The 25,321-nt window shown below is 41.4% G+C and overlaps 2 protein-coding genes across 5 annotated transcripts in view; both read left to right on the forward strand.

Annotated features, from left to right (window-relative positions):
• Positions 1-2,625, forward strand: part of GTF2H2 (general transcription factor IIH subunit 2) — a 37,088-nt gene extending 34,463 nt beyond the window's left edge. Inside the window, exons 17-18 of one of the 3 annotated variants that reach the window (XM_086362093.1) lie at positions 1,908-1,931; positions 2,013-2,625. In XM_086362093.1, the coding sequence (XP_086218219.1) occupies positions 1,908-1,924 (17 nt within the window). In that variant the 3' untranslated portion in view covers positions 1,925-1,931; positions 2,013-2,625. The remainder of the gene's footprint in view (positions 1-1,907; positions 1,932-2,012) is intronic. The other 2 variants (XM_086362087.1, XM_086362092.1) reach the window with 2 other exon arrangements.
• NAIP (NLR family apoptosis inhibitory protein) overlaps positions 1,908-25,321 on the forward strand; it is a 42,134-nt gene continuing 18,720 nt past the window's right edge. For both annotated transcript variants that reach the window (XM_086362079.1, XM_086362080.1), the window contains exons 1-8: positions 1,908-1,931; positions 5,338-5,911; positions 8,191-8,290; positions 12,319-12,400; positions 14,030-14,081; positions 17,418-17,546; positions 19,756-19,855; positions 24,795-24,876. In XM_086362079.1, the coding sequence (XP_086218205.1) occupies positions 5,341-5,911; positions 8,191-8,290; positions 12,319-12,400; positions 14,030-14,081; positions 17,418-17,546; positions 19,756-19,855; positions 24,795-24,876 (1,116 nt within the window). In that variant the 5' untranslated portion in view covers positions 1,908-1,931; positions 5,338-5,340. The remainder of the gene's footprint in view (positions 1,932-5,337; positions 5,912-8,190; positions 8,291-12,318; positions 12,401-14,029; positions 14,082-17,417; positions 17,547-19,755; positions 19,856-24,794; positions 24,877-25,321) is intronic.

The raw sequence follows: 25,321 nt of genomic DNA on the forward strand, positions 1-25,321 counted from the left end.
AAATGGGGACGACCTCAGTGACCTGGCCCAAGTCACAAATCTAAATCCAGGTCAGCCAGCACTTTCAGGAAACGCCTGACAACGAAACCTAGTATACACCAATCAGAATCACCCCAACTCAGCTTTACCTAGATTACCTGACCCTAGAAAACAGGACATGTTACCCTTTAATGAATCCTTGACCTCCTGACCAATCATGCCTCTTCCCTATGAAACCTACCTTCACTCTCCCCCTCGACCTCCGCCCTTCCCTTTGGAGCAGCACTCCATTGCCGTGAGACGCTGTGCTCCTCCAGTCCACGGATTGTTTTCCCTTGACTGAAGAGCAACAAACTTGTTATTTTAGTTTTGTCGTTTGACAGTATTGCAGTAGAGATTTTAAAAAATTATCTTGGCTAAGAAAATTAGATCTCGTGAAAGAAATAGACAACAAAAACAAGCAATCAATGCTGGAGAGGGTGTGGAGAAAAGGGAACCCTCTTACACTGTTGGTGGGAACGCAAACTAGTGCAGCCACTATGGAGAACAGTGTGGAGATTCCTTAAAAAACTGGAAATAGAACTGCCTTATGATCCAGCAATCCCACTGCTGGGCATACACACTGAGGAAACCAGAAGGGAAAGAGACACGTGTACCCCAATGTTCATCACAGCACTGTTTTTATAATAGCCAGGACATGGAAGCAACCTAGATGTCCATCAGCAGACGAATGGATAAGAAAGCAGTGGTACATATACACAATGGAGTATTACTCAGCCATTAAAAAGAATACATTTGAATCAGTTCTAATGAGATGGATGAAACTGGAACCTATTATACAGAGTGAAGTAAGCCAGAAAGAAAAACACCAATACAGTATACTAACGCATATATATGGAATTTAGAAAGATGGTAACAATAACCCTGTGTACGAGACAGCAAAAGAGACACCGATGTATAGATCAGTCTTATGGACTCTGTGGGAGAGGGAGAGGGTGGGGAGATTTGGGAGAATAGCATTGAAACATGTATAATATCATGTACGAAACGAGTCGCCAGTCCAGGTTCGTGCACCGTACTGGATGCTTGGGGCTGGTGCACTGGGATGACCCAGAGGAAGGGTAGGGGAGGGAGGAGGGAGGAGGGTTCAGGATGGGGAACACAGGTATACCTGTGGCGGATTCATTTCGATATTTGGCAAAACTAATACAATATTGTAAAGTTTAAAAATGAAATAAAATTAAAAAAAAAAAGAGCTGTGGGAAATTGAAAGTATAATTGCTGAATTTAGAATTACTATTGGAAAGTTGGAAGATGCTGAAGAGGAAGTCTCCCAGAAAGTACAGCCATAGGACGGAAAGAATATATAAGCAAAAAAAAAAAAAAAAAAACCTTTGGTGATAAATTCCCATCTGAATAATGGGAATACGAGAAAGAATGAAAATAGAATAGTAGGCAGTAGGAAATTACCAAAGAAATTATAGAAGATAATTTCCCAGGACTGATGGAGGTCCATGTGTTCAGCTTGGAACACGTCCACTGGGTTCAGTAAATGTACAAAGACCCACACCAAGACACAGTCACTTTGAGATTTTATAACCCATGGATAAAAGAGAAAACCCTAAAAAGATACAGGAAAGATGGAAGCTAACACCAAAGTAATAAAGACATGTATGTACTAGCAGCGGAAACATTAATCAGTCTTAAATTATTTAGAATAAAATACTTCTGTTGTGGGACTTGGTTTTGTGAGGCCTTTGGAGTCCTGACTAACCCTGATGACTCAGTACCCTAGGGAAGTTACTGGTGATTTCTCAGGAAATTGCAATCTGTTCTGGGTGTTAGTTCCTCAAATTGTTCTCGCTGCTTCCCATTAAAAGGACAAAGAGAATAGTTGTATTTACTCTCTACTTTCTCCTTCCTTTCAGCTGGGACTCTGGATTAACTTCGAGGTAAGTAAATTACCACCTCTGGCAAAAGTACCTTTCCACTTATGACCCTCTTGTTTCTCTTACTCTTGTTTCTCTTTGGAGGCAAAAGGAGAGGGCACTGGAGTCATACAGATGTGGACTTAAATCCTTTCCATGACACAGCAGCTGCACTGGTCCTGTTAGTACCGCGGTTAAAGAGCATGAAACCTGGAGAAGGCCTTGGAGATCTCCCCAGAAAGGCCCTGGGACTAGCAAAACTGAGCACTGAACTTTGTAGACCTGCAGGAGGGATTCCAGGGAGTTTGTTGCCACCCTGTGCTTGTTTATCTCCAGGGAGGCCTGGAGCTATGGCATTGCCTATTGGCCAAGCCTAAGTGAAACATACTAACTACGATGAATGTAGCCCTGTGCTAGAATCTGAGAGGACAGGGGCAGCCCATTCCAGCTTGCTTGAGACAAGTTAGGTGTCCTGCTTTGGGCTGCATGACCGAAGCGGCAGAGAATATCCCTCCTTAGGTGAGAGAGTGATTTCCCTGAGACAAAGGTACCTAGCACGTGTCTAGGTGGTTCATTACCTAAAATGAAGCACGGACTGTATAGCGGAGGAAGGCTCCTAGAAGCTGGGCCTGGAGTCTGAGACCACGCTGATGTTTGCCTGTCCTTTGTTTTTATTTTTGTATCATATCTTTTAACTTTATTAAAGTCTGAAGTAAGTGTACTATGTAGAGGCTTGTGAGTTTTTTCTTTTATCTGACCCTGTGTACTTGCTGAAGTTGGCACTGTGAATGGGATTATGGGAACAGTTTTTGACTTGATTATTTACACGCTGGCTCAGGCTTTGTTTAGGAGAAAAAAAGTGGGAGAACTACCTAGAACCACTGATGCCAGGTTGGCTGATGAAGGCATCCTGATTTCAATTCACTCTAGTACTATAATTATTCATTGGGGGGAAAGCATACCAATAGATTTTTTTTCTTTTTGCTATTTTTAAAAATTGAAGTATAGTTCATTTATGGGCTTTCCTGATAGCTCAGCTGGTAAAGAATCTGCTTGCAATGCAGAAGACCTCAGTTCAGTTCCTGGGTTGGAAAGATCCCCTGGTGAAGGGAAAGGCTACCCACTTCCGTATTCTTGGGCTTTCCTGGTGGCTCAAGACAGTAAAGAATTAACCTGCAATGTGGGAGACCTGGGTTTGATCCCTGGGTCAGGAAGATCCCCTGGAGGAGGTAATGGCAACCCACTCCAGTATTCTTGTCTGGAGAATCCCATGGACAGAGGAACCTGGTGGGCTGCCGTCCATGGGGTCACAAAGAGTCAGACACGACTGAGTTGACTGAACACAGCACAGCACTTTCCCCTCTCCTCCCCGCCACCCCCAGCAATGGAATTTAAAAGTGGTAGATCCAGAGCCAGCAGAAGCATTTAAATAGGTTAAAACAAATTCAGAGAGAGGGGAATTCAGTCAAAAACAGTGAGGCAAACAAGGCAGGCCTCCGCAGCCAGCCCGGGATCAGTGGTTCCAAACCTTTCTCCCCTTCATGGCCTGGGCTGCTTTGGCAACAATGAAAGTACTAAGAAGTAGTGATGAGTGTACTAAGGAAGAGCCCTAGGCTGCCAAGTCCACCGGGCTGGCTGGTTTCTTCTGTAAAGGGAAGGGACTTGAAACCAAAGGGAGAGTTGAGCAAATACTTCTTTTGGCTGGAATGTGGCCCTTATCTGCTAACCGCTAAAGGAATTCTACGGGGAGAGCGCGTGAAGACACTAACTGAAATGAAGGCGCTCTTCAGTCAAAAAGCCCAGTAACCTTGTGGACTGATGAGAGCTTCCCGAGGAACCACTGCTGAAATGGACTTAACGTCTTAGAGACAAAGGAGTTTTCTTTACACTGAGTACTCCCAGATGAAGGGCATGCTTGGGCTTAAATAAGATCTTCAGTGAGCTGCAACTTCTGCAGAAATGCAGGTAGACGGGCAAATTCCAAATCAGCTGACCCTGATTACGGCGGGGCACACAGAGCAAAGTCGGTCATGTGGAACTATCCAACTCCACCTGTAGGCATTAAACGCAATACTTTGTTGATTCCTGAAATGTTGAGAATGCAAACATGTGTCTTTGAACTTGTTATATGATGATACAGATTTCCCCTAATCTATCCTTTTATCTGCTTCCCTGGTGGCTCAGACGGTAAAGCGTCTGCCTACAATGCAGGAGACCCAGGTTCACTCCCTGGGTCGGGAAGATCCCCCAACAATGGTCCATCTAGTCAAGGCTATGGTTTTTCCAGTGGTCATGTATGGATATGAGAGTTGGACTGTGAAGAAAGCTGAGCGCCAAAGAATTGATGCTTTTGAACTGTGGTGTTGGAGAAGACTCTTGAGAATCCCTTGGACTGCAAGGAGATCCAACCGGTCCATCCTAAAGGACACCAGTCCTGGGTGTTCATTGGAAGGACTGATGCTGAAGCTGAAACTCCAGTACTTTGGCCACCTCATGCGAAGAGTTGACTCATTGGAAAAGACTCTGATGCTGGAAGGGATTGGGGGCAGGAGGAGAAGGGGATGACAGAGGATGAGATGGTTGGATGGCATCACCGACTCGATGGACATGAGTTTGAGTAAACTCCAGGAGTTGGTGATGGACAGGGAGGCCTGGCGTGCTGCAATTCACGGGGTTGCAAAGAGTTGGAGACAACTGAGCGACTGAACTGAACTGAACTGATCCTTTTATCTTAAGTGACGATTGATACTATGATACTACTAGGACTCCATAGGTGACCTTACTGTTGAAGGCAGGATAAAGGTCTGCTGTTACAGACCTACTAGCATATTTTCTCTGAATTAGACTAAGTTATAAGCAGAAGAGCACTGTAATTCAGAAGAAAAGAGTAAAGGGCTGAAACACAGCAGGGGAAGGAGACGGTGGGACGAACTGAGAGTAGCATTGGCATACACGTGCTGCCGCGTGTAAAGCAGGCACTGTTGAGAAGCTGTAGAGCGCAGGGAGCTCAGCTTGGCGCTCTGGAATGACCTAGAGGGACGGGATGGTGGGGGGAGTGGGAGGGAAGCTCCAGAGGGAGGGGATATATCCACATTGTTGTATGGGCTTCCCTGGTGGCTTAGATGGCAAAGAATCTGCCTGCAGTGCAGAAGACCCAGGTTCGATCCCTGGGTCAGGAAGAACCCCTGGAGAAGGAAATGGCAACCCACTCCAGTATTCTTGCCTGGAGAATCCCATGGACAGACGAGACTGGTGGACTACAGTCTGTTGTTGTACATCAGAAACTAACACAACATTGTAAAGCAATTATCCTCCAATTAAAAAGAAATATGGTATAACCAGCAAAACAAAAAAATAAAGGGCTTAAACAAATCTCAGGACTAGTAAACCAAGTGACAATGTTCATGAACCTCTTTTTTTCCCTTTTCAGAAAATGGCCACCCAGGAGAAAGCCCCTGAGGAAAGGATTTCACAGTTTGATTATGCTTTGCTCCCAGAGATGTCTGCTTTTCTAGGTGTAAATGCACTTCAATTTGTAAAAGAAATAGAAGAAAAAGAGCACAGAGACAGGGAAAAAATGCAAAAAGGCTTTAATTCACAAATGCGTAGTGAAGCAAAAAGGTTAAAGACTTTTGTGACCTATAACACCTTCAGGTCGTGGACGCCCCAGGAGATGGCAGAGGCCGGGTTTTATTTAACTGGCACAAAATCTGGCATTCAGTGCTTCTGCTGTAGCTTAATCCTCTTCGGTACTAGCCTCCAGAATACCCCCATGGAACACCACAAGAAGTTCCATCCAGACTGTGAGTTCCTTCTGGGTAAAGATGTTGGTAACATTGCCAAGTATGATGTAAGAGTTCAGAAGCCAGAGAATACGTTGAGGAGGGACGACAAAGCCAGATACCAAGAAGAGAAGGCCAGACTCGAATCCTTCAAGAACTGGCCATTTTATGCCCAAGGGACGTCCCCAAGGGAGCTCTCAGCTGCTGGCTTTGTCTTTACAGGTAATTTGAAATCATTTTCTGAAATATTTCACTGGAATTAAGCTTAGGTTCGGTTGCAATATTTTGCTCCGTTGCAGTATTTTGTAAATCTTTCCTCACTTGGTCAACATGTTATACTAGGAACATCTATTTTCTCAAGATTCAACTTCAGTAATTTTACTTTAGCTTTAATACAACATGTCAGTTTACCAAAAATATATGCAAAATAAGAAAGTGACTTTTTCTAAAATTTTGGACGTTAGATAATACTTGACTGGATTTCTAAGGCCCTGAAAATAAATCGTGAGGTCAGCCTGACCCTAGTCTCCTTCTTACCCATCCACCTTTTACTGCTCTTAAAGGATTGTTCTCTGATTCTTTTAAATTCTTAAGTGATTGTTCTTTTAATTGCTGCAGTATTGGAGGGTTTTGGTGTGTGTGTGTGTTTAACCTTAAGTTTAATTATAACATATAGGTCAAGTTGCATTTCAGAAAACTGGGTGTGCTGTCACTCAGTCATGTCCACCTCTTTGTGACCCTGTGGACAGGGGCCCACCAGTCTCCTCTGTCCACGGAGTTCTCCAGGCAAGAATACTGAAGTAAACTGTACGTTGTTTGAGTTGTCCTAGCCACGTGATAAATGTCATGACAGATCTGAGTGAGAATACTGATTAATACATACGGCTATCATTTACTGAGCACCTACTCGATGCTAGGCCCACCACCACCACCAGGCACGGATCCAGCACTTACACTGATCCAAGAGATTTGTCCTTTCCCCCATTTCACAGCTAATGTCACTGAGGCCCAAAGAGTTTAAGAAACGTGCCTGAGGATAGCCAACAAAGACCTACTGTATAGCACAGGGAACTCTGCTCAATGTTATGTGGCAGCCTGGATGGGAGGGCAGTTTGGGGAAGAATGAATACGTATACATGTATGGCTGAGTCCCTTTGCTGTCCACCTGAAACTCACAGCATTGTTAATCGACTATGTGCTGTGCTTAGTCACTTAGTCCTGTCTGACTCTTTGCGACCCCATGGACTGTAGCCCGCCAGGCTCCTCTGTCCATGGGATTCTCCAGGCAAGAATGCTGGAGTGGGTTGCTATACCCTCCTCCAGGGGATCTTCTCAACCCAGGGATCAAACCCAGGTCTCCTGCATTGCAGGCGGATTCTTTACCATCTGAGCCACCAGGGAGCGACTGTACTCCAATATAAAATAAAGTTTAAAAAAAGAAACAAAGTGTTTACATTCCACCTCAGGTACACTGCACAGCACTTGACTCACAGTACATGCTTCCCTGGTGGCTCAGCGGTAGTCTGCCTGCAATGCGGGAGACCCAGATTCGACCCCTGGGTCAGGAAGATCCCCTGGAGAAGGAAATGGCAACCACTCCAGTATTCTTGCCTGGAGAATCCCATGGACAGAGGAGCCTGGGGGGCTACAGTCCATGAGGTCGCAAAGACTTGGACATGACTGAGCAACCAACACTTTCATATGTTGGATATATGATATGTTAATTGCTACTATTATTGTTAATTAATAGCAGAAGCTTGAAGAAATTCATATTGATAGTGTTACTCAAGTTGGATGTAAAGAAGAAAATTTAAAAGATTTTTAGTATAGGATTCCCCAGATGTCACAGTGCACTTATCACATATTTCTTCAAGATATTATAGTTAATGTCCTGATTGACCAAGAGACGGAAGCAGAGAAAACGCAGAAAAACCACGTCTTTCTGTCATGTTCACAGCGGTTCTGGTTTGTAGTTTGACTTTAATTTGCCTACCAGTTTGTGTACTATTTATATCTCAAAAGGCCTAAACCGCAAGTTGGTTTTCCTCTTAGTTTTGAAAGTTGATCCTTTTGTAACTCCCCTAAAAACAGTTGTCAAAAAAGAAAAATATACTTGTCGAACATACATCTCAAAAGTGGAAAAAACTATGCCCACGTTTCCACAGAAATTTCATAGCAATGCTACAGCTTAAGTCTTCTGCGCTTTACTTCGTGAGTACAGGGTCCTCTGCTTTCCCATTGCTTCCGTGGGCATGTTGAGTCCAACAGCTCGGAGTGTGTGTCAAGTATGGCCGCCGCTGAGAGATGAGGTTCAGGCTTCAGAAATGGTCACTGAGGGCAGTGGGACTGTGGGTGGGGATTCAGCCAGATGAGAGTGTGAATGCGCAGGCGTGATGGAGCATGTCTCATCTATGCGCAGGGCAGTCAGCTTGCAGACAGCCCTTCTGGACGACCCCACGGTGCTGTTGCCAGGCCATCTAAGTGTCTTGCTTCCTATGTAGGTAAACACGACACTGTCCAGTGCTTTTCCTGTGGTGGATGTTTGGGAAATTGGGAAGACGATGACGACCCCTGGAAGGAACATGCCAAGTGGTTCCCTAAGTAAGTAGATAAATATTTTTTGCTTGTAATTTTTTTTAAGACAAAGCAAAACTAAAGCATCACCTTCCCAGAGCAGAACCTTCTGTTTTGACCTTTCTCCTTCCTAAATAAGAATGCTCCAGAATTTATTCAAGCAAGAAAGCCCTGATGACACTGTGAAATTTTTTAATTATATAATTTTAAAATAATTTCTTAATATTGTTTTATTATCCAAAATACTAAGATATGATTTGCCAAGTAGAAGTTTCAGAATCTGCCTTAATAAATATGGATAATTTGTATTGCGATAATGTAAAATTGTATAAAACAATGTTTAAAACAGCATTACAAATGGTTTCATGTACTGCTGAATATATACCAAATGTAAACATTGTATTTCAAAAACTCAGTAAGAGTTTTGATTATTACAGTGGTCTTGAATTCTCTGTTTAGAAAACATGTTTTAAAAATTATTTCTAATGTTACATTTACTAGTATTCTCTACATGACTTTATCTACCAAATACACATTCATTCCTTTAAAATTTTTAAAACTTTCATTCTGGAAATTTTCATATGCAAGTATAGAGACCATTTATCAACACATGGCCAAATCATATTTCATTCATCTCTCACATACTTTTCCCCAGAAATAAAAATAACTAGATTATTTTAAAGCAAATCTCAGATATTATATAATGTCACTTGTTGATATTTTAGCATATAACTCTAAAATGCAAGAATATTTTTTAAAAACATAACCATAGTATTATTCTGCCTCCTAAAGAGGATTAGCAGTCATTCCTCAATCACATCAAATATCTGAGGCCGTGTTCAAATGTCCACATCCCCTCTCTCTTTACTGTTTACTTTCTTTACTGATTTGAAGTAGGATGCAAACAGGGTCCATACATTACATTTGGTTGATATCTCAAGATTTTTAGTTTACAGATTTCCTCCTCCCTGACTTTTTCTTGTCACTTTCTCATGAAAGGAGCCGTGTAGTCTGTCCTGTAAAACTTCCTCCCCTGGGTCTGGCGGAATGTTTTTCTGGTGTCATCTAACATGTTTCTCTACTTCCTGTATTTCCTGTAATCTAATAATTGGATCTGCAGTGGGCTTTGGCTCATTTAATTTATCATACTTGTCATGCACCTACCACATGCAAAGAAGTTGCTGGTTAGATCTTAGGTCCACCGCAAAAAAAACTGGGCTGTTGTTTAGCATTATATGTCATCTTTCACACAGACAGCCAGGCTCACAGAAATGGAAGGATGTCTGATCTGTTCAGTAAGAAAAAAAGCAATATAAATGTGTAGTATCTGGACTTGTTTGAAATATACAGAGGAAAAAGTTAAAATAATACAAATCAAACAATTGATATCTTAAGGTTTGGGTTTGTTAGGAGATGAGGTGGAGAGGGATTTTTCACATTTTACTTTGTTCGCTTCTATCTTGTTTAAATTCTGGGAAACAAATGCATTTCTTTTAAAGTTGTAAAGAAAGTGAGGGGGTGGGAGGGAGGAAGAGAACAAAGAAGGGAAGGGATTGGGGGAGAGAGAGATGGAGAGGAAAGAGAAAGGGAGGGGAGCTCTTCCTGACAAGCAGATGAAACAGTTATAGGGATGCATGAAGCCAGATGGGTAAATATTGATTACTTTTTGGCCATGCTTCAGGGCTTACCTGATCAGGGATCAAACCTGCATCCTCTGCAGTGAAAACAGAGAATCTTAACCACTGGACCACCAGGGAGCTCCCCAGATGGTTAAATACTTTGAATGTCATTCTGGTTCGTTGATGAATCAAAGACAGACACCCAGCCAATCATACTTAGCGTTGGCAGTGCCCCACATGGGTCTGTGCCGAGTGAACATCAGTCCTGGCTCTGGGGCACCTGTCTCAGCTTCACTTATCCTTAGGGCCCTGGGCTATACACTGGGCGACTCCCAGCAGCACCATCCACACAGACCCTCATGCGGTGGCCGAGCACCAACCAGAGCTGCACATTCTGTGTTGGGTGGCCCTCATACGCCTTCTCTGATGTACAGCCTAGGGAAAGGTGAGGAGCATCGGGGGAGGATGTGAGTCCTGAGCTCAGCCCCAGGTCGGGAGGGAGCTAAGGTCTGCTGCTGCAGAGAGGAGGGCAGAGCGCAGAGGCTCGGAGGTGCACAACGCTGCTTCCTAACACCCAGACCCTAGCCATGTTACTGAACCTCTGCATCTCGTGTGCAAAAAAAAAAAAAAAAATGATAATCCATAGATGGTTGGTTGTTGTAAGCATTATAACAAAGTATATGCAGCAAATGCCTTGTAAAAACTACCATGTATTATATGACCATTTCACCTTTCACCTGTTTGTCACCATGAGTATATGGTTAGCCAGTGTATTTCAGAGCTGGAATTAGAACTAAGACTCCTCCAATTTCTTGTTGATTGTGCCCTAACCTTAACTGTTTGGGCATCATTTTAAAAAATATATATTTATCTAGTGGCTGCTTCGGGTCTTCGTTGTGGCACATGTTATCTTTGTTACATCATTCGGGATCTTTCCTTTGCCCATGGACTCTCTAGTGTTGGTGCATGGGCTCAGTAGTTGAGGTGCTTGGGCTTTGTTGCTCTGTAGCATATGAGATGTTAGTTCCCTGACCAGGGACAGAACCTGTGTCCCCTGCATTGCAAGGTGGATTCTTAACCACTGGACCATTAGGAAGTCTCTGAGCATCAGTTTTTGCTTTGTTGCTGCTTTTATAAACTATGGACACAATGTCTGGGTATATTCCTACAATTTAAAATGTTAGTACTCAGTGTACTGTGTGTGTGTTAGTTGCTCAGTCCTGCCCAACTCTTTTCAACCCCATCAACTGTAGCCTGCCAGGTTCCACTGTCTGTGGGATTTCCCAGGCAAGAATACTGGAGTGGGTTGCCATTCCCTTCTCCAGGGGAGCTTCCCAACCCAGGGATCGAACCCAGGTCTTCCACATTGCAGGCAGATTCTTTACCGTCTGAGCTACCAGGAAAGCCCACTCGGTGTACTAAATCATTGTAAATAAATAAAATGATTTTTATTGTGTTTTTAAAAGAAGTAGTATGTATTGAGCTCCTTCTCAACCCACTCTAAGCATGTGGAAAGGCCCCATCCCTCATGTGCTATGTGGATTGTGTGCAGATTCGGGTTATGTATGGATTTGAGTTGTGTGGGGATTTAGGGCGCTCCTTGGAAGGATCTGTACACCTAAAAACTGGGGACCTCAGTGGCCCAGGGAGATGGCCCTAGAGCGATGTATGACTCATCTAATGGAGTTCACTTTCTCACATCTGTTCAAGAGAACACTGGTGAGATTGACCACTTTGGCAGGGGAGGTGGTATGACAGAAAAAATATAAAGGTTTATCTCTTCCCCATGAGTGGCAGAAGTGGAACTAACACTCTAGCCTCTTGACTCTCAGCCCTCTTGTTACTCTGACATCACTAGAAAGGAAGCTTAAATTTGTAAGAAAGAGATTTTTAAAAAGTAAAAATTGCTTCTGTTTTGTGGAAAGGAATGTGTTTTTTAAGTGTATTCAATATGCTCTTTTTAAAAAATTCTATCAATTTCCATTGTATATTTTTAAGTAGTATATATGTTTTTCAATAGATGAAATTTATTATGGTTTGTTACCTTTACCGCCAGTAACTTTTATGTAAGCATAGGAACTAGTTCGTCACTGTAGTTTAACTTAACAAAACACCTCCAATCTATATATTGTTATAAATCCATCTCTTTGATTGTATTATGTTTTGTTTCAGGAGAAAAGATAGTCTGAAGATTTAGTTTTGCATTATTACACATGTTGTCATTAATGGAAATAGTAATTATATGATAATAAAGATAACTGTCATAAATTTTGGGGTAACTTTTTTGACAGTTTTATCAAAGTAAAAAAGAATGTAAAGTACACAATGCAATAAGTTTTAACGGATGTTTTTTGTGTCACTGCAGTTATAAAGATACAGGATATCTCTATCACAGTATCAGGGTACACTTTAATTTTGTTTGTTTGTTAATTATAGATGTGAATTTCTTCAAAGTAAGAAATCCTTAGAGGAAATTACCCAGTATATTCAAAGCTACAAGGGATTTGTTGACGTCACGGTAATTTATTATTCTTTTTAATTAATTTTTATTGGCGTGTACTCGCTTTACAATGTTGTGTTAGTTTCTGCTGTACAGCAAAGTGAGTCAGCTCTATGTATACATATGCTGTGAGCTAAGTCGCTTAGTCGTGTACAACTCTGATGGACTGTAGCCCATCAGGCTACTCTGTTCATGGGATTCTCCAGGCAAGAATACTGGAGTGGGTTGCCATTTCCTTCTCTAGGGGATATTCCCAAGCCAGGGATCGAACCCACATCTCTAATATCTCCTGCATTGGCAGGTGGGTTCTTTACCACTAGTACCATGTGGGAAGCACTGTACATATAACCCCTCCTTTTTGTATTTCCTTCCCGTTTAGGTCACCACGAAGCACTGAGTAGAGTTCCCTGAGCTATACAGTAGGTTCTTATTAGTTATCTATTTGGCATCATGGTAATTTATAAAAATTTTGTAAACTAGTTAGAATGAGGAGCGTACACCCCTCTTTTGTCACGGCCTCTCCTTCTTTCTTCCTCCTTTATTCCATTCCCCTACCTCTCATTGGGCAGGTGGAAGAGAAGCACGTTCTTTCGGTCAACTAGAGTCTTAGAATGGTCTGCCTTCCTGGTAGTTCTCTCCTCTTGGACTGAGGTCAGTTCCTCCAGCTTCCAGTGTTCTCATGAGACATTCAGACCACAGGACGCTACCCACAGTAAGCCTCAGAGACGGTTACGCTATGCTCTATCATGTGACTTCCCTAGTGGCAGGTGTTGGGAAGACCCATCTTACACAGGCTTATGCAAAAAAAAAAAAAAAAAGCGCAGAGGGCTGGATTTATTGGCTAACATGACTCAGATGAGAACCCTGCAGCGGCAGAAGTGTTTCTTCAGAGAGAAATCTGGGTGCAATTTTCAGAGAAGAATCAGTTACTCAACACTTAACCATCCTTCTGAATCCGGTTTCTTTCCTATATCTCATACCTTCCTCATTAGTCTAAGGACCTCTGTGATATCTTATTGTAACTTAGCTTTTGAGTTAGATCTCTGGAAAAACTGACCCAGAAAAGGCTTCTTGTTGAGTATAAATATTCACAGGTTTTCTTTTCCCATTACACTGTGTAAAAAATGTCAATATTAATAGAAATAATAATTAAAGGAATAATTCTCTAACAACTCTGCCATTCAATTCAATTAAACTCTTAATTTACAGGCAGGGGGTGGAGGAGGGAGTTCTTTTAATTTTTGTTCATAGATAGTTGTATACTTCAAATCAGTAACTTGAATTTTTTTAGATTCAGGTACAGTCGATCTATGCTCAGACAGTAAAGTGTCTGTCTGCAATGCAGGAGGCCTGGTTCGATCCCTGGGTTGGGAAGATCCCCTACAGAAGGAAATGACAGCCCAGTCCAGTATTCTTGCCTGGAAAATCCCATGGATGGCAGAGCCTGTTAGGCTACTGTCCCTGGGGTCGCAAAGAGTCGGACACGACTGAGCGACTGAACTGACTAATAGTGAATATATCCAATATATATATAATTTTATTGGATATATTCACTGTAGAATATTGGATATGTACGTTAGATACTTGTGGCTTATTTATTTTATGCACATTAGTTTATATAATAGCTTGAATTTTCATTTTCTTCAGGGAGAACATTTTCTGAATTCCTGGGTCAAGAGAGATTTATCTGTGGCATCAGGTAAAGACTCAGACATATTTAGAAAAGCTCTAGTTGTTTATTTCTTTTGCTTTTTTCCCCCTAACCTTTCCATTTTCCTCCTCATTTTGTGGTGCCATGGTAATTTTTTAAAAAACCATTTCATTAGAGTTTCTTGGTCTCCTGGGGTGACTTAATTTTTTAACATAAATGAACATAGGGAAATATATCAGGGTTGGGTCCTTAATTGAATTTCCCTTAAAACAATTAATGTTTCTGGATAAAATGGTTTTGAAAACATTCTTAAATGGATCAGTGTCTATTAAGAAATTAAATGTGAAATAATAGAAAATAAATGTTGATCTCTGCCCCCAATTCCTGGCACAGAGCTCCTCAGTTCAGTTCAGTTCAGTCACTCAGTCATGTCCAAGTCTTTGAGACTCCATGGACCTGCAGCATGCCAGGCCTCCCTGTCCCTCACCAACTCCTGGAGTTTACTCAAACTCATGTCCATTGAGTCAGTGATGCTATCCAACCACCTCATCCTCTGTCGTCCCCTTCTCCTCCTGCCTTCAATCTTTCCCAGCATCAGGGTCTTTTCGAATGAGTCAGTTCTTCGCATCAGGTAGCCAAAGTATTGGAGTTTCAGCTTCAGCATCAGTCCTTCCAATGAATATTCAAGACTGATTTCCTTTAGGATGGATTGGCTGGATCTTATTGCAGTCCAAGGGACTCTCAAGAGTCTTCTCCAACACCACAGTTCAAAAGCATCAATTCTTCAGCACTCAGCTTTCTTTATAGTCCAATTCTCACATCCATATATGACTACTGGAAAAACCATAGCTTTGACTAGACAGACCTTTGTTGGCAAAGTAATGTCTCTGCTTTTAAACATGCTGTCTAGGTTGGTCATAACTTTTCTTCCAAAGAGCAAGCGTCTTTTAATTTCATGGCTGTAGTCACCATTTGCAGTGATTTTGGAGCCTAGAAAAATAAAGTCTGTCATTGTTTCCATTGTTTCCCCATCTATTTGCCATCAAGTGATGGGACCGGATGCCATGGTCTTAAGTTTTCTGAATGTTGAGTTTTAAGCCAATGTTTTCACAGAGCTCCTAAAACCCATGTAATTTCCTAAGTGATAAGATCATGAGGAGCATCTCTTGTTCTAATATTTGATCTTTGACACTGTCCCTGATACAGGGCTCCTAAAACCCTTGTAAACCCCTAAGTGATAAGAGCACTAAGAGCACTTTTGGTTTCTGATGTGGTGACTCTGGGTGGGCTCTTGGTTGGAGGTTGGTCACTGGGCGGAACAAGTTATGATTAGAAGCTTGGAATTTTCAGCCCTACCCCCTTTTCTTCATAGCGGGGAAAGGGGATATAAATTGAGTTAATGATTGATCATGCTGACTGCAGCCATGAAATTAAAAGACGCTTACTCCTTGGAAGGAAAGTTACGACCAACCTAGATAGCATATTCAAAAGCAGAGACATTACTTTGCCAACAAAGGTCCGTCTAGTCAAGGCTGTGGTTTTTCCTGTTGTCATGTATGGATGTGAGAGTTGGACTGTGAAGAAGGCTGAGCGCCGAAGAATTGATGCTTTTGAACTGTGGTGTTGGAGAAGACTCTTGAGAGTCCCTTGGACTGCAAGGAGATCCAACCAGTCCATTCTGAAGGAGATCAGCCCTGGGATTTCTTTGGAAGGAATGATGCTAAAGCTGAAACTCCAGTAATTTGGCCACCTCATGCAAAGAGTTGACTCATTGGAAAAGACTCTGATGCTGGGAGGGATTGGGGGCAGGAGGAGAAGGGGACGAGGATGAGAGGCTGGATGGCATCACTGACTCGATGGACGTGAGTCTGAGTGAACTCCGGGAGTTGGTGATGGACAGGGAGGCCTGGCGTGCTGCAATTCATGGGTTCCAAAGAGTCGGACAGGACTGAGCGACTGATCTGATCTGATCTGATCTGATGTGAGGACGCCTCCATAAAAATCCCAGTAGTTTGTGGATCCAGGAGCCTTTGGGTGTGTGAACACAACCACACTGTAAATGTGACACATCCCAACTCCGTGGCGAGGGAAGCTCCCAGATCTCTGTGAGCCAGCATCTGCGCACGTGTGCATGCCAAGTCGCTGCAGTCATGTCTGCGTCTTTGCCACACTATGGGCTGTGGCCCACCAGGCTCCTCTGTCCATGAGATTCTCCAGGCAAGAATACTGCAGTAGGTTGCCATGCCCTCCTCTAGGGGATCTTCCCAACCCAGGGATCGAACCTGCATCTCTTATGTCTCCGGCATTGACAGGCGGGTTCTTTACTAGTAGCACCACCTAGAAAGCCCCCAGCTCATCTGTACCCTTGATCACGCCCTTGGTAAACAAATACAAATATTTCCCTGGGTTCTGTGAGCCACTGCATCGAATGAAGTGGAGTGGGAGCAGTCTTATGTGATTGAGCCTTTATTCTGTAGGATCTAGTACTACTAAGTAGATAGTGTCAGAGTAAATTGTAGGACACCCAGCTGGTGGTGCAGAGAATAGCTGGGTGGGAAAGTATCAGAAGTATTGTGAATGTGACGGTAGTGTGAGAGTAAAGGAGACACACTGGAGAAGACTGAGGTTTTTCCAGCACAGTAAGTCACATTCCAATTAAAAATGAAGTGAAAGCCGGAATCCTGGGATTAGATGTCATACTGAAACAAGCTTTCATCTTAAGGAATTTTGCAGTATCTACTTTTGTTACCATATTTAATAGACACATAAGTTGGTTTTCAAATCCTCAAGGGGTGCAGAAGACAAGAACCAAACTCTAGGACCAATGTGGAAAGTCTAATGGAGACCACCCCCATACAGCTGACACCCAAGGGCAAGAAATAAATCTGCCTCCTTTTTAGGGGGCAGAAAGATTTGCCTTTCTCAAGTCTTGATACCAACTTGGGGAGGAAGAGAAGCTGCTCTAGCTTACTCTTGCTTTATTCTCATGCTCTACAATGAAAAGATAATTTGAAAATATTTTATTATTAAAAAATGTATACAGAAATAAGACCATAGCAAATCCCCACCATGTATCCACCATTCTGTTTCAACAATTTAACACGTGGTCAGTCTGGTTTTGTTTCTCCTTTTCTAACCCCCTCCTTCAATTGTATTGAAACAAGCTCAAACATACTGTTCTATCTGTGAACACAAAGAAAGAAAGAAAGAAAGTGAAGTCGCTCAGTCATGTCCGACTCTTTGCGACCCCATGGACACCAGGTTCCTCCGTCCATGAGATTTTCTAGGCAAGAGTACTGGAATGGGTTGCCATTAAGGATAACTCAAACACTGATAGTAGCAGTATCAAAGCTTGCTAGTCTCACCATATGTCTTTTATTCCAGTCTGTTGCAATGGCAGCAACAGTTCTTCATTTGTTAATGAAGAACTCCTCCTGCAGTCTTTCAAGTCTTGGCACCCGTCGTACCCAGTGGGAGCAGCAGCTCTGGCCAAAGCAGGTTTTTTCTACACAGGTGAGCCAGCAGTTTGCCCCAAGCTCTTGCGTTGCTGCCCACTGAAGCCCCACATGCACTTTATGATCCTGGGCTTGTATTTAACTAGGCTCAAAAATCCCTACTTCTCATTATTCCTCACATATTCTTTTTCCTTTCTGTATCATAAATCCCCTCCCAATTCTCCACACCTCCTTTAGGTAGTAAAGCCCCAGCCTTGAAAACTTAAGGTCTGGGCTAAAAACAAATACAAGTATTCTGTTGGGAATAATTATCATGCCTTGGTACACTTTACTCTCTACCCCCACTCCTCTGGAAACTGTCACATGACTCTGAGTCCCTCACTCTTGAACCAGAGCCCAGCAGTCAGATGTCCATACCTACATAGCAGAGGAGCTGGGACGTTCAATTTTTTTTTTCTTCCAGGTAGCAATGTGCCCAGCTGAAAATTGGAGTTTCTGTTACTAAGGAAGATTGAGAGATATCTAGGAGTGTGGATAGTGGTCTTTTAAAAAATATATATTTATCTGACTGTGGGATCTTGGCTCTTCGTTGTGGCATGCAGTATCTTTAGCTGCAGCACAGGAGCTCTTTAGATGAGTCATGTGGGACCTAGGTCCCTGACCAGGCCCTCTGCATTGGGAGCACGGGGTCTTAGCCACTGGACCAGCGGAGAATTCCCCTGGATAGAGGGTCTTTGCCACACTCTCCTTGGAAGAGAAAGTCAGGACATTCCTTCTTATAATTCCTAAGCATGGAGAATCTGCCATCGGTTCATAGTATTCTCTCTTTAGCTACTGGTCATCAGGAGTCCCACGTTGTCATTTGCAAAGAAAGTGGGGGGTTCCCCTCAACTTCACCTCTGCCTGCGGTATAGAAAGGTGAAATGATACTGTATCCTTTCTGGGGACCTTGCTGACCTTCTCCACACCAAACACACATGCTCAATTACAGTGAACGTCCATGGGGGAACTTCTGCGGTGGGGTGAAGTCATGAATACCACAGAGTACAGAGCAGGGGAGTGTAGTGTTCACTTGAACTAACAGACATGTTCCATTGGTACAAAAATCTTAATGGCTCAGTATCTCAAGCACTTGGAGAGTTAGTGCTCCCCGCTTTCTTCTTGCTCTCTCTGTTCTCGTTTCCCCGTGGCAGCCTTGCTCAAGGACCTTCTGCCTAGCAGTGTCCTCACCCTCTTCCTTTTGAACTCCTCCTCACCCACAAGTCCTAGTCATCTTACCCTTTGGGGATATCGCAAGCTCTAGGACCTCTTATTTCTGTACAGACACAAAGGGAGATTTTCCTATGCTCTGGCTTTATAATGACTGCAGGAGTCCAAGAGGAGAAGGAAGATGAGGAATGTTCCATCATCTTACTAGCGTGGGTAGCTGTTCCCTTCTCCAGGGGATCTTCTCAACCCAGGAATCGAACCCTGGTCTCCCACGTTGCAGCGGATTCTTTACTGAGCGGATTCCCAGCTGAGCCACCAGGAAAGCCCAGGACTACTGGAGTGGGTAGCCTGTCCCTTCTCCAGTGGCTCTTCCTGACCCAGGAATCCAACCAGGGTCTAATGCATTGCAGGCGGATTCTTTATCACCTGAGCTACCGTGGAAGCCCTCTTAGAAACTAGGATGTTTCTAGTTCAGTGCTTTGGTAGATCCAAATGCTAATTTCCTTCCAAAAAATAGAATCTCACATGAAGACTTGATCCTATTTCTAGTGGAATAAACCTATAGTAAGAGGTGTCTGATTCTTCACGATCTTACTTACATGAGAGTGGCTATATTTGCTCATATTTTCCTGAGCTCCAGATGTATTCTTTCTGATTTATTCATTGAACAGATAACTTATAAAGTGCATAATAAGTGCTAATCACTGTTCTAGGTCCATGAGATTCATTGGGGAGCAAAACAAGCAAAAACCTCCTCCTTCATGGAGCTTCAATTCCACATTCTGATTTGCAAATCTCTTGCCCCATTGAATGAAGAGGGGACAGGGACAGGGTTTGATCAGTGTGCATGGTACATAGGAACATTCAGTGGTACTTGCTCATGATCCGACTGGTGCGAGAAGAGCCCTAGTTAGAATATTTCCTCACCGTTACACAAAGTTGTGACTTTGTCACAAAATCTGATAGAAAGTGTAAGTTGGGTTTTGCTAATATGGTTAATCTGTGTCACTTGACAAATACATCGGCCTGTGGCACTGATGGAATTTCCTCACTTCTAGGTAAATCGGACATTGTCCAGTGTTATTCCTGTGGAGGATATTTGCATGATTGGAAGGAAGGTGATGACCCATTAGAAGAACATGCCAAATTTTTTCCCAAGTAAGTGGAATGGATGCTTAGTATCTACGAATCTGGATGTATTCTAGGAATTTCCCCCTCATTTTATATTCTGATTAAGTCTTTGCCCACCTGTCTCATTCTTACAGTAAGGGAGGAGTCTTCCTTTCTTTCATTCCATTGCTTTCGCAACCCCCTTCCCGTCTGGCCCTCCTCTCACAATATTACAGTGCAGTTTTGCTTCAGTCATCGTTTTCACATCACTGTCTATGTTATCATGACTTCATAAACGGAGCTTTGTGGTAAATAACTTTTTTCTCTCCCTGTACAACTTCCAGTTTTTGTAGGGAGTGACAACTGTTTTATCAGTATGTTTGCTTACTTTTTCCCCTTAATTCACACATAAACTATTTTAAAGTGCACAACCCAGTAGCATTTAGGACATGAAGAGTGTTGTGCGATCACCTCCACTAAATCCAAAACATTTCGTTATTCCAAAAGAGAACTCTGTACCCGTGAAGCAGTCATTCCTGTCTCCCCCAGTACACCCTATTTCCTGAGAGCTTTAGTTTTCTGCTGCTATAGATTTACCCTCTTGGATATTTTATGTAAATGGAAGCGTATAATATCTTTTGTCTCTGACTTTACTTAGCAGTGTTTTGAGGTTCATTCATGGTGTAGCATGTATCAGTACTTCATTCTTTTTTATGACTGAGATATATGTAATTGTACATGTGTATATATATGTGTGTATTTCAGTTTCTCCATCTCACCAATACCTGTTATTTTCCTTTTTAAAAAATATAGTCATTTGCCTAGTTTTTAAAATGTATTTAGCACCAGTTCATCTTCAAATTCTCCCAAATGTTTAAATCTCCTCTCCGATCATTCATACTTATAATATAGCCCACTATTTTCATTTTCTTAAAGAGGCTGTCATGAAGTCTCTGACCTGCTTCAATATGAACTCTTTGTCCTGAAGTTACCCTAGGATCCTAGGATTGTTCTTCAAGTCATCCTAGAGATTCCTATTGCCTCTCTCCTGTGTTTCCAGGATCTGTTGTTATCCTTTTCTTGACTTATTCACTCACTTTGAAATACTCCCCCACAGATCCCTGGGAAAGACTGCATAAGAAATGCATGTTTTAGCTTCCACTTAATGCATATATCTGAATATTTATATATATTTTCTCATGCTCGTTTGGTAGTTTAGCTAGGTATGGAATTCAAGGTTGGAAATCATTTTAATTCCAAATTGTAGAGACATTGCTGCCTTTTCTAATAACTTCCAGTATTGCTGTTGAAGTTCCATGTCTTTCTAATTCTTAATCTTTTTATTACTTCTTCCCATTCTGGAGGCATTTAGGATTTTCTCTTTGTTTCCAGTGTCCTAAAATTTCATGAAAAATAAAATAAAATAAAATATTTCATGAAGAAATGGCTATTTTTAAATATTTGTTTTCTGTAGCTCTTTAACATTTTGGAGGGCTTATTTCTCACTCACCAAACTCTTCAAAAATGTTCAACTATAAGAAGACATTTTGTTGTTTTCACTTTGTAATTAGTAAATGCTCTTCTAGAAATAAATATTAATACAAATAGGTCTTAAATGCTTCTATCTAAGATTCTCAAGAGATATAGTTTTGAAGGTGTTTTTACAGAAGTAGTTGCATTTTTCTTTATTTGGATTTAGTATTTAGTAAATTGTTAAACAGTGGAGATGGTCTTCTTAGTTTTTGGAAAAATAAACTAGGATACAGTCTGATTGTATTTAGGACCTTTTCCCAACTCTGTCATTTCCTTTTTGTGAAGCTTTTTATTTCTCCTCTGCCTTTTTTGTTTGTTTTGTTATTGTTTTTGTTTTTTGGTCCTCTGAGTGAGGCTTGACTCTTTTGCCTCTCTTTTAAAATTGCAAACTAGGATGCCCTTAAATAAGCATGTGGGACTTAAAGGAAAATTAAAGAAACCAATGAACCTACCACTAAAGTTAAGAACTGAATATTATCAAGTCCTTAGAAGGCTAGTGTGTGCCTATCTTCCAAGTTCTGATTATATCCTTGTCCCTCTAATCCAGAAGGCTTCCCTGTTGCCTCAGTTCTGCCTGCAATGCAGGAGACCCAGGTTCGATCCCTGGGTTGGGAAGATCCCCTGGAGAAGGAAAAGGCAACCCACTCCAGTATTCTTGCCTGGAAAAGCCTGCCAGGCTCCACTGTCCATGGGATTGCAAGAGTCAGACACGACTTAGTGATGAAACCACCACCAATTCTGAAATTTGTGTTAATTGTTCCTTCTACTCCAAATGGTTTCACCAGCTACATATGTATCATTAAACATACTTAACTTTGCCTGTTCTATAAGTTTAAATAAATGGAAGGATACTGCATGGTTCTTCTGTGATGACTGACTTGTTTTACTCCATAACGTTTTTGAGACTCATTCATAATTATGTTAGAGTTGCAATTTACTTGTTCTTGTTGCTATATAGTATATTGTTTTATGAATATAAAATTTATCCTTCTAGATTCAACATCTGGGTTGTTTTCAGAATGTTGCAATTCAAATAATGCCTCTATGAACCTTCTTGGACATAATTTCCAGTGCTCATATTCCTCTAGGATACATAACCAGCCATGGAATTGCAAAGTAATACGATGTACACATTCAACTTTACTCTTTTATGCAAAACTTTTTCCTAAGTGGCTGTACTGATTTATATTCTCACTGGTTTCCATTCTGTCTGCTCCCTCACTAACTTAGTATTGCCCCAATTTTTGTCAATCTAATTACTAATAATGTTGAATATATTTTCGTATTTTCCCACATAGTTTCCTTGCTCTTTTTCTTCAGAAACATATCTTGTGTATTCTTTACCCTTTCCTCTTTCTTATTCAGAAAGTATATGAAATATCCTCTTTATCTCTCTTGGTACTCCTTGTTCGTGAGTCTTTATCTGATGTTAATATTCTGTAGCCACTCCAGCTTTTGGTTTTTGCGTGATTCTATATTTTTTGAAATCTTTTTTTTTTTTTTTTGGCTGCGGCGTACAACGTGAGGGATCTTAGTTACCAGACCAGAGATCAAACCCAGAGAGAATGGAGTCCTAACCACTGGACCACCAAGGAATTCCCAAAATAATTTTACTTTTAACCTGTAACTTTAAAGTGAATTTCTTGTAGACAGCATAGGTGGGTCTTGCTTTTTTAATAGTCTGACAACATCTGCTTTCTTTTTTTGTTGTTATTGCTGTTTGTTTGAGTTTTTTGGCTGTGCTGTACAGCTTGTGGGATCTTAGTTCCCTAACCAGGGCCCTGGCAGTGAGAGCAAGGAGTCCTAACCACTGGAGCACCAAGAGATTCCCCAATATCTGCTTCCTACTGGGAGTGTTTAGAACATTTACATTTAATAGAATCATTGATATGGTTGGATTTTAATCTACTATTTTGCTATTTGTTTTCTATTTATCCATCTCTTGTTTGTTTCTTCTTTTCCTGACTTGCATTTGAGTATTTTTCAATATTCCATTTTATCTCCATAGTTGGCTTTTTAGCTGTACAACTTTATCTTTTTAGTGCCTGCTCTATAATCTACATAATGCACATTTAACAAATCACAGTCATCTTCAAATAATTTTAGAACAATTGACATATAATGTATGAACCAATAGTATACTTCTATTTTCCCCTTCCTATTCTCTGTACTATTGTTACCATATATTCTACTTCACATGTATTCTAAATCTCACAATGTAGTGTTATATCTTTGTTGTAAATAATTATCTTTTAAATACATTTTAGAAAGAGAGAAAGCATAGTTTATATTTACCCAATGAGTTACCATTCCTGGAACACTTCATTCCTTTGGGTAAAACCAAGTTTCCATCTGTTATGATTTTCCTTTTAAGAAGGAACTTAAGAAGAACTTCCTTTAACATTTCTTGTTGTACTAGTCTGCTGGCAGCTAAATTCATTGGCTTTATTTGTAGAGAAAAGTCTGCATTTTACCTTCCTTCAGAGTGCTTTCCCTTGATGGGTTTATCTGCATAGTCACCTTGGACAGAAGCATTTAAAGTCCTATTAGGTTTTTCTATAGCTGCCCTTCTATTCCTGGGCTCATCTCCAAGTCATTCATCTAGGAAAATAAAAATGTGTCCTCTTGCTTTATCTCCTGCTTTCCTGTAATTCAGCAGCATAAAAATAAGCGGAGAGAGTTGTTTCTAGTTTTATCATTTACCTACTCACATTTATAGTTCTCATTTATCTGAGTTAATGATTGTCAATAGAACTCTGTAGAATTTTCTTCCTGGGTTCTTCAGGCAAACATCATAACTGAATTTAGAAAGTATCGTATGTTCCAATTTCATGATGTCTAGCAAATTGTTTTTAGGGCCATTCTCTAATCTTCATATTGATGGAGGTTTTTTTTTTCTGAAATAAGCTTTTTATTTGGGGGTATTTTTAGATTTAGAGAAAAGGTGAAAAGATAATACAGAGTGTTCCTGTATTCCCATACTCAGTTTCCTCTAGTACTAACATCTTACATTACCCTGGTATATTTGTTAAAATTTAAAAAAACAACACTGGTACATTACAGTCAACTCCAGGTGTTTACATGTGTTTCACCATTTTTTTCCTGCTCATGTCCTTTTTGTTGTCGTTGTCCCAGAATCCATAGATGGAGTTGTTGTCTGTATTTTCTTTCCACTAGGTTCATTTTAGTTGGTTTCATGGATGAGTGTTAAATATGCTCCCACTCCACCAAATTGGCTGGTTATCCCCACCATTACTTTATGAGCCATTTACATCTCTGCTCCCAGGAGCCACAGTCTACATGCCTTGCTTGATAAAGACACTGACAGACTCACAGGAAATGTTAATTTTATACTTAATCTTTGCCACTAAAACTCTGACAGTGTTTTTGAAAACCTAAAGCAAAGGTTTCATTGCATACAACTATCTCTGTAACTTGTAACTTATGTGCTTAGTTGTCAGTTTCTCCAGAGTGTGAAGTCCTCTGCAGAAGCAATTCCAGACCTTCAGAGCCACGATGAACTTTCTGAGTTAACGGTATCGAATGCAGCCTTGTTTATTTTCAGAGTGTGTGATCATGTGATTAAGAACCGTTTTGAGCAGGAACTACTCATCATAAATAAGTAGTGTCAGTCGCTCAGTCATGTCCAACTCTTTGTGACCCCATGAATTGTAGCCTGCCAGTCTCCTCTGTCCATGGGATTCTCCAGGCAAGAATACGGATTGCCATTCCCTTCTCCAGAGAATCTTCCCGACCCAGGGATTAATCTGGGTCTCCTGCATTGCAGGCAGATTCTTTACCATCTGAGCTACAGGGAAGATCCATCATAAATAAATCAGTCAATAAATTCTGCCAATATCTGTTAAGCATCCATTAAGAGCTACTTACAGATGGGGATACTACATTAAACACAACATAATACCTAGCTTCATGAAATGTAGAGTCAGTCCCTTCTACTTTGGTGCCCAGACTTGTTTGGAC

Source organism: Bos grunniens, chromosome 20 (genome assembly GCF_055505025.1).
Source record: "Bos grunniens cultivar Pamir isolate PY7600 chromosome 20, Bosgru_T2T1.0, whole genome shotgun sequence".
NCBI lineage: Eukaryota > Metazoa > Chordata > Mammalia > Artiodactyla > Bovidae > Bos > Bos grunniens.